General features: G+C 42.4%; 1 protein-coding gene across 3 annotated transcripts in view; it reads left to right on the plus strand.

Moving 5' to 3' along the window:
• Positions 1–14100, plus strand: part of drd2a (dopamine receptor D2a) — a 60875-nt gene extending 46775 nt beyond the window's left edge. For 2 of the 3 annotated variants that reach the window (XM_061681211.1, XM_061681213.1), the window contains 5 exons: positions 3479–3615; positions 7393–7601; positions 8583–8669; positions 12074–12455; positions 13233–14100. In XM_061681211.1, coding sequence (XP_061537195.1) covers positions 3479–3615; positions 7393–7601; positions 8583–8669; positions 12074–12455; positions 13233–13429 — 1012 coding nt within the window. In that variant the 3' untranslated portion in view covers positions 13430–14100. The remainder of the gene's footprint in view (positions 1–3478; positions 3616–7392; positions 7602–8582; positions 8670–12073; positions 12456–13232) is intronic. The other variant, XM_061681212.1, reaches the window with a different exon arrangement.
• Positions 14101–14339: the final 239 nt, after the last annotated feature.

Here is a 14339-nt window from a genome sequence, read left to right on the forward strand (position 1 = left end):
TGCACAGATAAATGTTAATACTTTGGAACCCCATGATGCAAAGTAGATTATAGGCTATTTATTTTGTCAGAAGGTTTTTGAAATCAGGGTTACCTTCCAAAAATGACAAATCAGCTTCTCTGCTTTGAGAGCACAGTACTTCCCATTAGCTAGAAAAACATTTTTGTAATCATAATCCCAATATAAATAGAATGGGGCGGGGGCGGGGGGGGGGGGGGGGGGGGGGGGGCGTTCGCTATAAGAAATAATATAAATAATCAGAACCACTCCAATATTAAAATACAAAATTGATCAAATACTTTTTGTCAATAAAGTTTAACATCTGTCGATCAACGGATAAGCAACGGATCTATGTTTTTGGATTTGTGAAACCCTACAAGTTGATCATACAAAAAATATGAAATGTGTATGACTTTAACACACAATTATCTTAACTGATCCATTTACCTTTAGGCCATGTACTCAAAAGGTGTTCAAAGTAGACATACTGTAAAAAGCTTTCAGGAAAGCTTCAAACAAAAGTATACATGGAAAAAAATAAATCAATATAAGGGACACTATAGTATGATTGTGCCATGCGATTGGCTGGCAACCAGTTCAGGGTGTACCCCGTCTCCTGCCCGATGATAGGTGGGATAGACTCCAGCACGCCCGCGACCCTAGTGAGGAGAAGTGGCTCAGAAAATGGATGGATGGATGGATATAGTATGATTACGGCCGCCTCACTAGGAAGGTCAACTAATAAGGTTAAACGATAAGAGTTCTCTGCAGCACTTGGAGTGTGCAACTCAGCCTTCCTTGCTGGGGTCCAATCCATTTTACCATTACGTCACACCCGACGTCACCATAAATCATCAGAATCAGAATCATCTTTATTTGCCAAGTATGTCCAAAAAACACACAAGGAATATGTCTCCGGTAGTTGGAGCCGCTCTCGTACGACAACAGACATGAAGACATTGACAAAAAAAACAAAAACAGTCGCTGAGCAATAAAGGGTTGCTAGTTATCTGGTAATGCGGCGACTTTTATTTTATTTTTTATTTTTATTTTTTTTTGGAGACAATTGTGCAAAAAGATGCAGAGTCCTCTAGCCCTTAGAGCAGTTCGAATGACTAATATTGCAATAGTCCGGTGCAATGACCATTGTGCAAAGGGCGCCGAGACTTCAAGGAGTGTATGCAGTTTAAAGTGACGAGTAGCGCGATCATCTGGGACAATGTTGATTGTGCAAATGTTGCAGATACTCCTCAGTCAGTGTGCAAATGGAGCAGATGCTACTCTGGCATGAGTGGCCAGTATTGGTCAACAACAGATATGCAAATAGTGCAGCGTGGCGAGACTACTACAGTGTGTGCATGAGTAATATATCCATCCATCCAATTTCCGAGCCGCTTCTCCTCACTAGGGTCGCGGGCGTGCTGGAGCCAATCCCAGCCATCATCGGGCAGGAGGCGGGGTACACCCTGAACTGGTTGCCAGCCAATCGCAGGGCACATTTAAACAAACAACCATTCGCACTCACATTCACGGGCAATTTAGAGTCTCCAATTAATGCATGTTTTTAGGATGTGGGAGGAAACCGGAGTGCCCAGAGAAAACCCACGCAGGCATGGGTAGAACATGCAAACTCCACACAGGCGGGGCCGGGGATTGAACCTCAGAACCCCGGACCTCAGAACTGTGAGGCAGACGCTCTAACCAATCATCCACCGTGCCGCCTGAGTAATATATAATTGTATTATATAATAATCATATCGGTATCTCCTTCAAGCTTAGGTCCTCTACCAGAGGCCTGGAAGCTTGAACGTTCTGCACAGGATCTTAGCTGTTGCCAGTATTGCGCACTTCTGGAGGGAGATGTCGGATGTTGTTCCTGGTACCTGCTCGAGCCATCCTCCCAGCTTGGGGGTTACTGCCCCCAGTGCTCCAACCACTACGGGCACCAGTATTGCCTTCACCATCCACGTTTTCGCTATTTCTTCGGGCCGCCGCACACCGATCCAAAGAATAACAGTTGCTGAACCTTTGCCGCACACCACGCCACTGAGCGCCTACAGAAATGGAAAACCACAAAAGAATGGCGTGATTGTCAAGGCAGGAACGCATGGCCACTAAGAAGATGAAACAGGCGAGATAAGCAGAGAGTGTGGATATTTTGAGAGGCTCTGATCGATTGTACCATTCACTGACTGCACCCATGCATTTCGGTGACAGAGACTCTGTTTTGCCTTCTATGTATTCAAAAATCAAAATCAAAATGAACCAAGGGCCCCACATATGCTGTAGAACCTCCTAATTTCATTTGGAATAAAAACAATACATTTAACTTTATTGGATGAAAAAAAACTGAATTTCTATCCCACAAAAACCCTTCAAATTGCAGTTTTTGGGATCAACGACATAAATGAAACCCCTGATCACCTTTATATAGTTCTGGGGATAGAGTTGGAGAGGCTTCACACACTTCGAGGGAGTTGCTTGCAGTGTTGTACCTGAACAACTTCGATGAATGAAAGTTCATGAACTCATTCATATTTTGGGCAAACGTTAAACTGAAGTTAGTTAATTTCTGCCTGATGAACGTTATTGTGAACGTGCTGGTTCTGGCTCCTCTAAACTGTTTTCGAAGCAAAGTTCATTTTCATTCGAGAGTGCTAGGTTTTGTTCTGGACTTCCAGGAAAACCCCATCTGAACGCAGTATATACGAGCCTTCATACAATACATATGTTGGCGGATTAGGGCTATATTTGGCAACCGATTCAGTGTGGCCGTCATTCACATTTACATGCGCGAGGTGCGTTCAGCGACACTCTGTAAATGGTCCAGAATGGTTTATTTGTTAGGAAAATGATCATTTTTATCAGAATGCTTTAGTTGAAACAATGTACGATCACACTGTCATAATATGGAATTTATTTCGTTTTGAAATATAAGACTAGATAGATACAATATGTTGTTAATATAGTCACCCAAAAATGCAAGGAATAAAGTTAGCAATGTCCTTTCACCATCGGGCACCTGCTCTGGGGATAGGGTGGGAGGGTCTTCCAACACCATGAGTGAGGTCATTACACCAAACAACATGACGCGGGCAATCAAACGAATTACATTGCTCAGTGAAAATCTGGCTGCGTCCACTGATTTGGCCTCCGCCCCTGTCACTGAGCTGGGAGACAAAGCGAACCTGTTGGCCCCGGCATGTATGGATGAGTCATCCTGGGGAAGCTGCACTCCTTGAACAACATTTGTGGGCTTGAGTTATCAAGTCAGGGTGCTACACATGGAAAGCACACTGAAAAAAAATGAAAAACAGGTAGTGGTCAGAAAATGTCATGGCCCCCCATCTGTAAGACCATTCCTTAATAGGGGATGATTGTTTCTTTTTTTTTCTTTTTTTTGCACTAAAATAAAGCTCCTATATATCATATTGTTTGTGTCAATTCAAACTAAATTGCTCCCACCCCTCCCCTTCAGTTACACAGCGGTTGCAATGCCGATGCTGTACAACACCCGCTACAGTTCGAGAAGAAGGGTGACTATTATGATCTCCGTGGTGTGGGTGCTGTCTTTCGCCATATCCTGCCCTCTCCTGTTTGGGCTCAATAACACAGGTAAGAGAAAGCACTATATGTATTTACGCCCAATTTATTAAGAAAAATAAAATTGGAAAGAAACATATCTCATGAGTTTTTTGTTCCATGTTAGTGCTGACAGTTTGCATGCATTGTCTATATATCAGCATTGTGATTTCATGCCTGATTTGCATGTAGTTCAACCTCAAGATTCAAACTAGGTAATGATGTTATTTTCTGGCTAGAGCAGACTTGTATTTTTTTTTAAAGTTGTGTAATCCCTGTGAAAACCGCTCACCAATGAGAAAAGAAAAATGTGCTGCACTGACCTTCGACATGAGCCGTGTAAAGCATGTCATATAAAATCTATATGGATTTATGTCAAGATTTGAAATGAAAAATCCCCTCATAATTGGAAGTTGATTACATTTGCCAGAGACTGTGACTCGGGATTGGGTGAGAAAATATAGAAATCACTGTCTTTTGTCAACTATAAATGTAAAAATATACACATTGGGTTACTCAAAATATGTATTGGCCCATCTTAGGCAAATGTATTTTGTCGTTGTTTGATTGTATTGAAACATTTAGAGCGTCTCCCTCACAGTTCTGAGGACCGGGGTTCAATCCCTGGCCCCACCTGTGTGGAGTTTGCATGTTCTTCCCCTGCCTGTGTGGGTTTTCTCCGGGCACTCCGGTTTCCTCCCACATCCCAAAAACATGCATGAATTGAAGACTCTAAATTGCCTGTAGGTGTGAATGTGAGTGCAAATGTTTGTTAGTATGTGCCCTGCGATTGGCTGGCAACCAGTTCAGGGTGTACCCCGCCTCCTGCCCGATGATAGCTGGGATAGGCTACAGCACGTCCGCGACCCTAGTGAGGAGAAGCGGCTCAGAAAATGGATGGATGGATGGAGGACGGAAAGTAGCTGGAGTGAGGTTTTAGCATAAAATTTGCAAATACATGAACTCTAGCCACATAGCATTTATGCTGATAGCATGTTGACTCCAAGGACATTAGAGTGATTCAACAAAAGACTATTCTAAAAATAATGAAAAAACATTATTAACCCGTATCATATATCATATAATATCATCAAATATACAGAAAAAAACACACGAATGAACTTACTTTTGGCTTTCCCATAGCCTGCAGAGGATCTGAATGATGCAACTTCCAGTGGAGCACGTGATTTGTGGAATATTCCAAAGAGAGGGGATTATTTTTTCAGGGTAACGGGACTGCGTGAACATTTAGGGACATGACTACAGTGAGAATTTAAACTTTTTATTTTTTGATTTTTATTTTTTTTTAAGAAATTACTTTCAGAGATCTCATTTAATGTGCATCCCGCCTCTGAGATGCACAAAAATTAGCAGGGACGCATAAAGTATAATCAACCTGTGTCCATGGACGCAAGGGAAAAAAATACATTAAAGGCCTTTTCACACAGCACTTGGCAAGAGGAGACAAATTTTCCATTCATTGTGTGTATGGTGAGGGGGCGGAAGCCCGGATGCCGCGTTGCAGCACGGCGTAGCAAGTGCCGAAAGCGGCTGACGCGACGCACCCTCGAATAGAAACATTTTCTATTCTGGAGCGGTGTCGTGGTGACGACAGAAAGTTCCTCTGGAGAGGGGCTGGCAAAGTGATTTCTGAGTGCAACTTTGGCGGACTTACTGTACCTACTGTAAACACGGCAAGTGGGGAATGGAGGAAGGCATGATAATTGTGTTGTCCCACGAGCCCTAAATTTGGGACGATAGAAAAATTACATACCGAGACGTCTCTGCAAGAGGCTTTCAAATTCCCTTTCAAAGCTCCCTGCTCAGCCTGAAATACACCTCAAAGCGCTCTTTGTGGAACTATAGCTCACGAACGAGATTAAACTCAGAGATCCTGCCATGAAATTACAAGTAGTATGGGATACAGGCATTCCCTTTTTTTTGCGGCTGCGTCACCTCCTCCTCCTTAAAATAAGCAAAGTTAGGGGTGTCTTATGCAAAAATGATGAATACATATTGTCGAGTTGCAGTCCACTCAGCAGGGGACGCTTCCCGACTTACTTGTAGGCAGCACTTCCAAATATGGGCGTCATCTGTCTTGGCCGCACCGGCGGTCGTGTTTGCGCATTGCTGTGTGGACCTTTCATTCTGAGCAAGTGCAGTGTTAAAAGGCCTTTACCTGTCAAAAAACTTGGTCAAGGATGTTGTGCTGGCAGACCACGATCCAGCCATTGCGGGCAGTGATCTCACATCTGAGAGATGATTACAGATGATTTCCCAGCAGTACATATAGCTCGATGTGGTTTCAGTGCAGAATAGAATCCTCACAAAACAAAAGAATAGACAACATCCAAACACAGGATAAACTCATTGAAGGTGCAAGATTTCAAGAAGGCTTTAAGACTTGTGGAAAGAGTAAAGACAGAAGTATTTACAGATTGAAGACCATAAAATAGTGATATCGTGTATCCATCCATTGTTGTATGAACGTGTGTGTGTGAATGTGAGGCTTTGTAAAACGCTTTGGGCACTGCGATGGTTTAGATAAAGCGCGATATAAGTGCATTCCATTTACCATTCAATTTGACTGACTAATGAAATTAAGTGAAGAAAAAAAAACACGACTTCAGCAGGATTTGAAATGTGATCAGTAACGTGTGCTGCAGTGTTGCAGACTTTCATATTATACATAGCAATAACTTATTTCTTTGCTTTATTCTGCTCATAAAATACAAAGGAAATAAACATGACAACATAAATAATGATTCATCCTTCATTACTACTTGTGTTTTGGCAATTGTGGTTTTTGTTTTGTACAGAAATTGAGGTCCTTTTTCTTTTCCGTGATGATGAGTTGCAGGGACTCATTGTTTCCAAACGTGCATTCTGGGACTCACTTCGTCTCAAGTCTAAAATGATCTATGTATACTTAGAGTATAGTTGAGATAAGGACGAACACAAATATGTACAAAATCAAAAGTTTCTAAAAGATTTAGATTATTATATTTCATGGAAAAGTCTACTTGTAGGAAGCAGGGACGGGCAACAAATGCCCAGAAAAAAAAAAAATCCCCAAATCCCAGTGTACAAGGTAGTTTAAATTATTCTTTTAAATTGTATTTCTTAAATATGCAATCAGATCAATCTGCTGAACATGTTGCTTAGTTAAATAAACAAACAAACAAAACACAGCATCATGTTTGCATGTTCTCCGTGTGTTGGTGAAGGTTTTCTTCAGGTATTTCGGCTTACTCTCACATTTCAAAAACATGCACGTTTGGGTAACTTTAGACTCTAAAATTGTCCGTCGGTGTGAATATGTCACCCAAAGTTAGCTGGAATCGGCTCCAGCTCCCCCAGGACCTGAATGAGGACAAGCGGTGTTCAAAATGGATGGGTAGCGGGATACTGTATAGTTTTAAAACAATAAGTCAAGCACTTCCACACAGGGAGGTGTCTGCAAAGCAAAGGCCTTCAAAGAGTGTCATCCCGATGACTGACTTGTTTGAGTCCCTAAACTGGTGGGAATAAAAAAGGATTGTCATGTTCCCAGCAAACGGCAAAGGAGCGCAATAAAAGATGTGGAAATAAATCCCAGTTGAGGCGGGGGTAACATTTTTTAAAGAGATTGAACTCCATAAACAAACCCTCAGTGGTTGCTCTGAATGCAATTTCAAGTTACAGCATGTCATGCACCAAGGAAGCCTTTTTGAATAAGGGATGAAATTCCACACCAGCCATGAAAAGGGTTAAACACAAATCCCTTTTTTGGGGGGGACGTGCTTTGATTCTTCTCCTTTCTCCTTCCAGCAACTCGGGAAGCATCTTTGTGTGTGATCGCCAATCCCGCCTTTGTGGTGTACTCCTCCATCGTGTCCTTCTACGTTCCCTTCATCATCACCCTGCTGGTTTATGTACAAATCTACGTGGTCCTGAGGAAGCGCAGGAAGCGTGTAAACGCCAAACCCAAGCAGCGCCTGTGTCAGGCCGCCGTCCCCGATGTGGCCACATCACTCAAGGTGGGCTTGACATGCGCGGTTGCGCCGCTATAATGCAACAGATAGGACCAAGGTGGGATGCAACATTCCAGCGGTAACAAGGTACCTCTGTATATATAACACTGAGATCTTTGTTTTACCATGCCACTTTATCTCGGGAATACTTTAAACTAAAGAAAAAAAAAAACATTCCAGCGCAAACAAACTTCAATGATTTTTAGACCCAATTATACTTTTGGTGGACTGCTTTTGTTACATGACGATTGATTTTTCTCTCAATTACACCACATTTAAGGCGAGAGTTTCTGCGACACATCCCTGGATGGTTGAGTAAATGTTTAAATCTTAAAGCTGCATTTACTTGGTTAGTTAAGGCTAAAATCTTACCCATTATATGAATAAGCATCGGCTCTTAAATGACGCGTTTGCATTTCTAGTGTTGATTAGGCAAACACAGTGCAACCGAAACCAAGAACCGTGTGTGTGTGTGTGTGTGTGTGAGAGTGTGTGTGTGCATGTGCGTGCGTGTGTGTGCGTGCGTGCATGCATGCGTGTGTGTGTAATGACCAGCAAAAGGAGTACTATTGTAGGGTTCTTTACAGTACATTTCTGTACAATCCAATGGCCTGTGAAGTCATTACATGGTATCATAATAACAAATGAGCAGATAATGATTATGATGGGGGAAAAAAAATCATTTATAGAGGAGACTAATCACATTTCAATACAGCCACTGGCTGGCTGGCTCCACTTGTTTGTCTGTAGCGAGATAACCTCAGTGTCTACTTAATGATGCTGTCAAGTTAATGGGCTGACTTTCAGCAGCAGATCACATTCTCACTGAGCTGTCTCGCCGTGCCAACGCTCATGTTGTCTGCTTTGACCTTCCAAACTGCCGCATCTGCGCTACGAAAGCGCCCTTTTTGTCACTTTTGAGCTGACATTGGCCTCGCTGCTTGCTTGACACATCTTTTTTCTTTTCTTTCTTTTTTTCTTTTACAGGATAAGTGCACTCATCCAGAAGACGTTAGGTTGTGCACGGTGATTGTCAAGTCAAATGGGAGTTTTCCTGCCAACAAGAAGAAGGTGGTGCGTTGTCATTATGCTCTTCTTCTTGCTGTTAAGTGTGATGGAAAGTGAAAGTGATGGACTCACGAGGAGAGGAGATTCAGCAAGATGTCACCTTGAGATGTGACATCCCATCCATTATGTTAAACTGGGGATAGGCATAATAATTAGTTAGTTGATCGTGTAAAACTGATTTATTTTGTTGTGAATTAATTGACCAATATGCAGGGCGGCATGTTAAGCATTTTCGGTGGAAAGGTCAGTTTTCACTGTCAGTATGTTACGTATAAGCTAGAAAAATGACTTCTGTAGTTACATTTGTGGTCACCTGGGGCCTCATGTACAAAAGGTGCGTATGCACAAAAACGTGGCGTACGTTCTTTTTCATGGCAAAGTTCAGATGTCTCAAGAGTGAAATGAGCGTGGAAATGTGCGGTGCCTCACGTCAACTTCATGGCTGGCGTACGCACGTTTCTCCAGCTGTTGGTGCTTTGGCGACACTTAGAGGGGATGCTTGGAAACTGTTGTCATAAATCTGCACGAACAATTAGCACTGATGAACATTTCATGCCCGGCAACATGTGATTTTAAACAATGTAAAAGAGGCAAGGACTCGGAATTCACTTGTTAACCAGTGTATTTAATAAATCACTGATATTTGTGAGGACACCTATTAATTGATCAAGGCGATCATTTATCTGGATGTACATCTGGGTATTTTTGTGCTTACGACGTTTTCTGGATTTGAGCGTACGCCATGGTTCACTCCACCCCTTTCATTTATGCACATATATTCTGTTTTACTTCAGCTAATCTTCATTCCTCTCCTTTCCAGTACATGCCTCCACCTTTCTAACTGTTCCTCCACCTGCTCCCTGCTTTCACTGCAGATCACAATGTCATCTGCAGACATCATGGTCCACGAGGACTCCTCAAGCCAAATAATGCATCTGTGGTACTCTTTCAAGGCATGAAACTGGACTGTTGCTTGCAAATACTCACTTCTGTCCTCAGTCTAGCCTCCACTACTCTTTCCCATAACTTCATTGTGTGGCCCATCAACTTGATCCCTCAAAAGTTCTCACAGCTCTGGACAGCACCCTTGTTCTTAAAAATGGGCACCAGCACACTTTTCCTCCATTCGTCAGGCATCTTCTCTTCCACTAGAATTCTCTTGAACAAGCTGGTCAAAAACCCCACAGCCACCTCTCCTAGATGCTTCCATACCTCCACAGGAATGTCATCAGGACCAACTTCCTTTCCATTTTTCATCCTCTTTAGTGCCTTTCTAACTTCCCCCTTTCTAATCATTGCTACTTCCTGGTCCACCACACCACACCTCTTCTACTCTTTCTTCTCTCTGATTTTCCTCATTCATCAACTCCTCAAAGTATTCTTTCCAGCTATCCAGCACACTATTGAAACCAGTCAACACATTTCCATCTCTATCACCTTAATTTAGTGTCCAACCTGGCATACATGTCATCATCCATCCATCCATCCATTTTCTGAGCCGCTTATCCTCACAAGGGTCGCGGATTGGTAAACCTTAACCCAGCTAGCATCGGGCAGGAGGCAGGGTACACCCTGCACTGGTTGCCAGCCAATCGCAGGGCACATTCAAACAAACAACCATCCGCACTCACATTCACACCTAAAACACATGCAGGCACGGGGAGAACATGCAAACTCCACACAGGCGGGTCCTGAATCCCGATCCTCAGAACTGTGAGGCAGACGCTCTAACCAGTCGTCCACCGTGCCGCTACATGTCATCATATGCCTCTTATTTGTTCTTTGCTACCTCTACCTTTGCCCTACGTCGCGCCTCCATGCATTCCTTTCTCCTCTCCTCAGTCCTTTCAGTGTCCCACTTCTTCTTAGCTATCCTCTTTCCTTGTATGATTTCCTGTATTTTGAAGTTCCACCACCAAGTCTCCTTCTCTCCTTTCTTACCAGAGCATACACCAAGTACTCTCCTGCATGTCTCTCTGATCACCAGTCTTCTGGAAGCTCCTCTTGTCCACCGAGAGCCTGTCTCACCTCTTCTCGAAAAGCTGTACAAAACTCTTCCTTTCTCAGCTTCCACCACATGGTTCGCTGCTTTGCCTTTGTTTTCTTAATCTTCCTCCTTACACACCACTATCCTATGTTCTCCAGCCACACTCTCCCTTACCACTACCTTACAGTCAGTAACCTCCTTTAGATGACATCATCTGGACAATATGTAATCCACCTGCGTGCTTTGACCTCCACTCTTGTAGGTCACCCTATATTCTGCCTCTCCTGGAAGAAAGTTTTCACTACAGCCAACTGTGCGGAAATAGACTGTCTAACTATTGTTCTGCTGTGGTTCGCACCCCTATTCCCCTTGTCCAATCTGTCCCTCTGTCTGTCCCCTAAAACCCTTTTCTGTCCGGCTGCATTTCCAATAAACATTAAACATTAAAAATTGACGTGCGAGAGCTAATTAATCTGCTTTAATAGACTAGCATTTTTGGGGTTTGAAAACGCAATTGGCAAAGGTGAATTAATCCATAGACATATTTTTGATGATGGAACATCGAAATCTTATTTACTGGTACTTTGATTCAGGCTGCAACTGCGTCCACCATTACAAAGTTGATGTAATAAAAACATTAAAATGGCAAATATTGAAGACATAATTTATTAACGATTATGACTGTCGCACGGAAATGTTTTCGACAAAATGTTTAAAATATGGAAATTCGGACACTTTTTGGACATATTGTTCTGGTAGTGAATTTTTATAGGTTGGCAGCTCTGGTTTCTACCCTGACCAGAATTTAACATGGCACCTCATACTGAACGCGGAAGAGCTGCATGCATAGGGTTTATTGAGGCACAATGGAGTGGAAGGACTACTTGGCTACAACCAGAAAAAGCACTGTTGATTCAGTCTGAACTACTTTGCGATCCGAAGACGAATAGCATGACGTTGAAACAAAGATATACTGTGTATGTGGGAGAAAAGACACACTTTCCTTGGTAATTGTCTGCCATCTTTAAATGCATTAATGGAAATTAAAGTCACCTGAGGTTGTTTTACATAAACATACATGAACACAATTGAACATAGCATAATTCAAAAACAATTCAACAATAACAAAGTGTAAAAAACAAGAAAAGCAGCTCTTCTGCTTATCTCTTTCATGGGGTTCCACAAGGTTCAATTCTCGGGCCACTATTTTTCTCTTCATATTTGCTGCCCCTGGATTCCATCTTGAGAAAGCATGGGATTTCCTTCCATTGCTATGATGATGACAGTCAGATTTATGTGCTACTTAAGAAATATACCTTCTTCTTTAAACTGCTTGTCTATGTCTTCAAGACATTAAAGCTTGGATGACCTTTTAACAATAATGATCAGTCTCCATATTTTTGCTCCTCTTAACACTTCTCAGGTATTTATTAAAGACGTTGCCAAAAAGGGCGAGGATCTGGAACTGGACGAGCTCAACAGCGGAAGCAGCAGCCATAAACAGAAGCCCCAATCCACCATTGGAGACACACCGGCCACCAGCCATCAGCTGCTGATGCCCGGCAAGGCCACTGCGAGCCACACCTCCTCGCCCCCGACACCTCCCGAGGAGAGCCAGAGAGTGGAGAAGAATGGAGACCCTGTCAAGGAGGCCCCGGGAGATCCGACGCAAATGGTGGCCAGAGTCTTCCAGACGCAGACGTTGCCAAACGGCAAGACGCAGACATCTTTGAAAAGCATGAGCAGGAGGAAGATCTCCCAGCAGAAGGAGAAGAAGGCCACGCAAATGTTAGCCATCGTTCTTGGTAAGTTTGCTCACATGAGTTACCATTAAGAGTTATTAGATTGCATAAAAATTAAAGCACATATGAAAACCAATGAGTGAACACTACAATCCAATGAAACAAAATGTAACCTCCACCAAGGCCAAAACAATTCTATATATGTCTGGACGATATTGTTCCACTCCAGTCATGTGGCTGGTGGCAATGCATACAGAAAAGTGGCTGTCAACTTCCATAACCCACAAGCTTTTTTTCACCACTACTCTTAACAGCAGGATTTGGTGGATCGCTGCCCCACTTGGCCCACTAAGGTAGAGCCCCCCCCCCCGCCCCCCCCACGCCCCCCCACACACACACACCACAAAAAACAATATACATGAAATGTGTGACTCACGAAGCTAAGGATGTTTACACAGAATAAACAAAAACAAAAATAACAACTGAGAAATCAGCGTCAAGGCCAGGACTGTTCACGAATCGAAAATAGTGCATGAATTGAGATGATCTTTCTTCAAAAACCTTCTGCGTAAACTGTTTGGAAACCAGGTCGTCCGTAAACCTATGTTCCATCTTATTTTATAACAAGCTAAACTTATTACAACTTACAGCCTTCAGCTTCCTCTGCATGGCTGTGTAATTCCGTGTAAAACCTTTTGGAAAGACCTCAAACCACTGAGGCAGTGATACAATGACGAAGACAGAAAATAGCTACACACCTCCACATATCATCGAGAGATCAACTTCCTTCTCATTCCTGAAAGTGTCCTTCAAAATGTAAATTTTCTCCTCTCTCCTCAGGTGTATTTATCATATGCTGGCTGCCATTTTTCATTACACACATCTTGAACACCCACTGCACAAAATGCAAAGTTCCCGCCGAGATGTACAATGCCTTCACATGGCTGGGATATGTCAATAGTGCCGTGAATCCCATCATCTACACCACCTTTAACGTCGAGTTCCGAAAGGCATTCATAAAGATTTTGCACTGCTGAACTGCAACATGGCTTTTTAGATCGATGGATGAAGCGTGTTGCCGGGCAAATACCTCCAAAATGCACCACATGGGGTAATTGAGAATTAATTTTCTTAGTCAGCAAGCTACGTGATTGAAAAGGAGACATTATTTGAAAGGTTCTTCATGTGAATTGTTCGAGGAGTGCTTTTTTTCTCTCCAAAACTCTGAATGTAAAACAAGAAATGTCTGTAACAATGGCTTGTTTGGCAAAGACAAAAAGAAAATCATTGTGCTTGTCACTGTGTACTGTATACACTGCACACATGAAAACTGCTATTTATTGTGTGTACTTCTTGTTTCTAAAATGGAAAATATATGTATACTAATATATATATATATATATATATATATATATATATATATATATATATATGTATCAGTGTTCATTTCAGTGTTCAATCAGATATGTGATCTCTATTCTGAACGCCTAATTGGAACGTGTGTTCATGGCGAAAGACTCTTTATGGTACATGCTGTACAATGTGGCTATGCCAATACCCTCATGATTGCAATTTTATAAATTGGAAAGTCATATTTCATTATTATGGTTCTTATGATTTGCTGTAAATATGTTTTTCTGAACACATTTACTGTGTTTATATTACATGCCTGCGACGGAAATGTGATGCATGCTACACTGTCTCTCTACTCGGCTTCTCATGAAATGTATATGTTTATCTCAAAAAGACAAAAAGATGTCCAATAAATGATGAGACACTGTCAAGTGCCATTTGATTAACAGTATTTAATTTGTGGATACAGTTACAGCCCAAAATTGGCCTGGCATCATTCAGCAGTATTCCCAGCAATGCCTCCACTGATGCTGTTTCCTGGAAGAAACTGCTGAGTCCTCAGCACCCAACTAATGACTTAAAAGCTGAATTGGA

Source organism: Phycodurus eques, chromosome 7 (assembly GCF_024500275.1).
Source record: "Phycodurus eques isolate BA_2022a chromosome 7, UOR_Pequ_1.1, whole genome shotgun sequence".
NCBI classification, from domain to species: domain Eukaryota; kingdom Metazoa; phylum Chordata; class Actinopteri; order Syngnathiformes; family Syngnathidae; genus Phycodurus; species Phycodurus eques.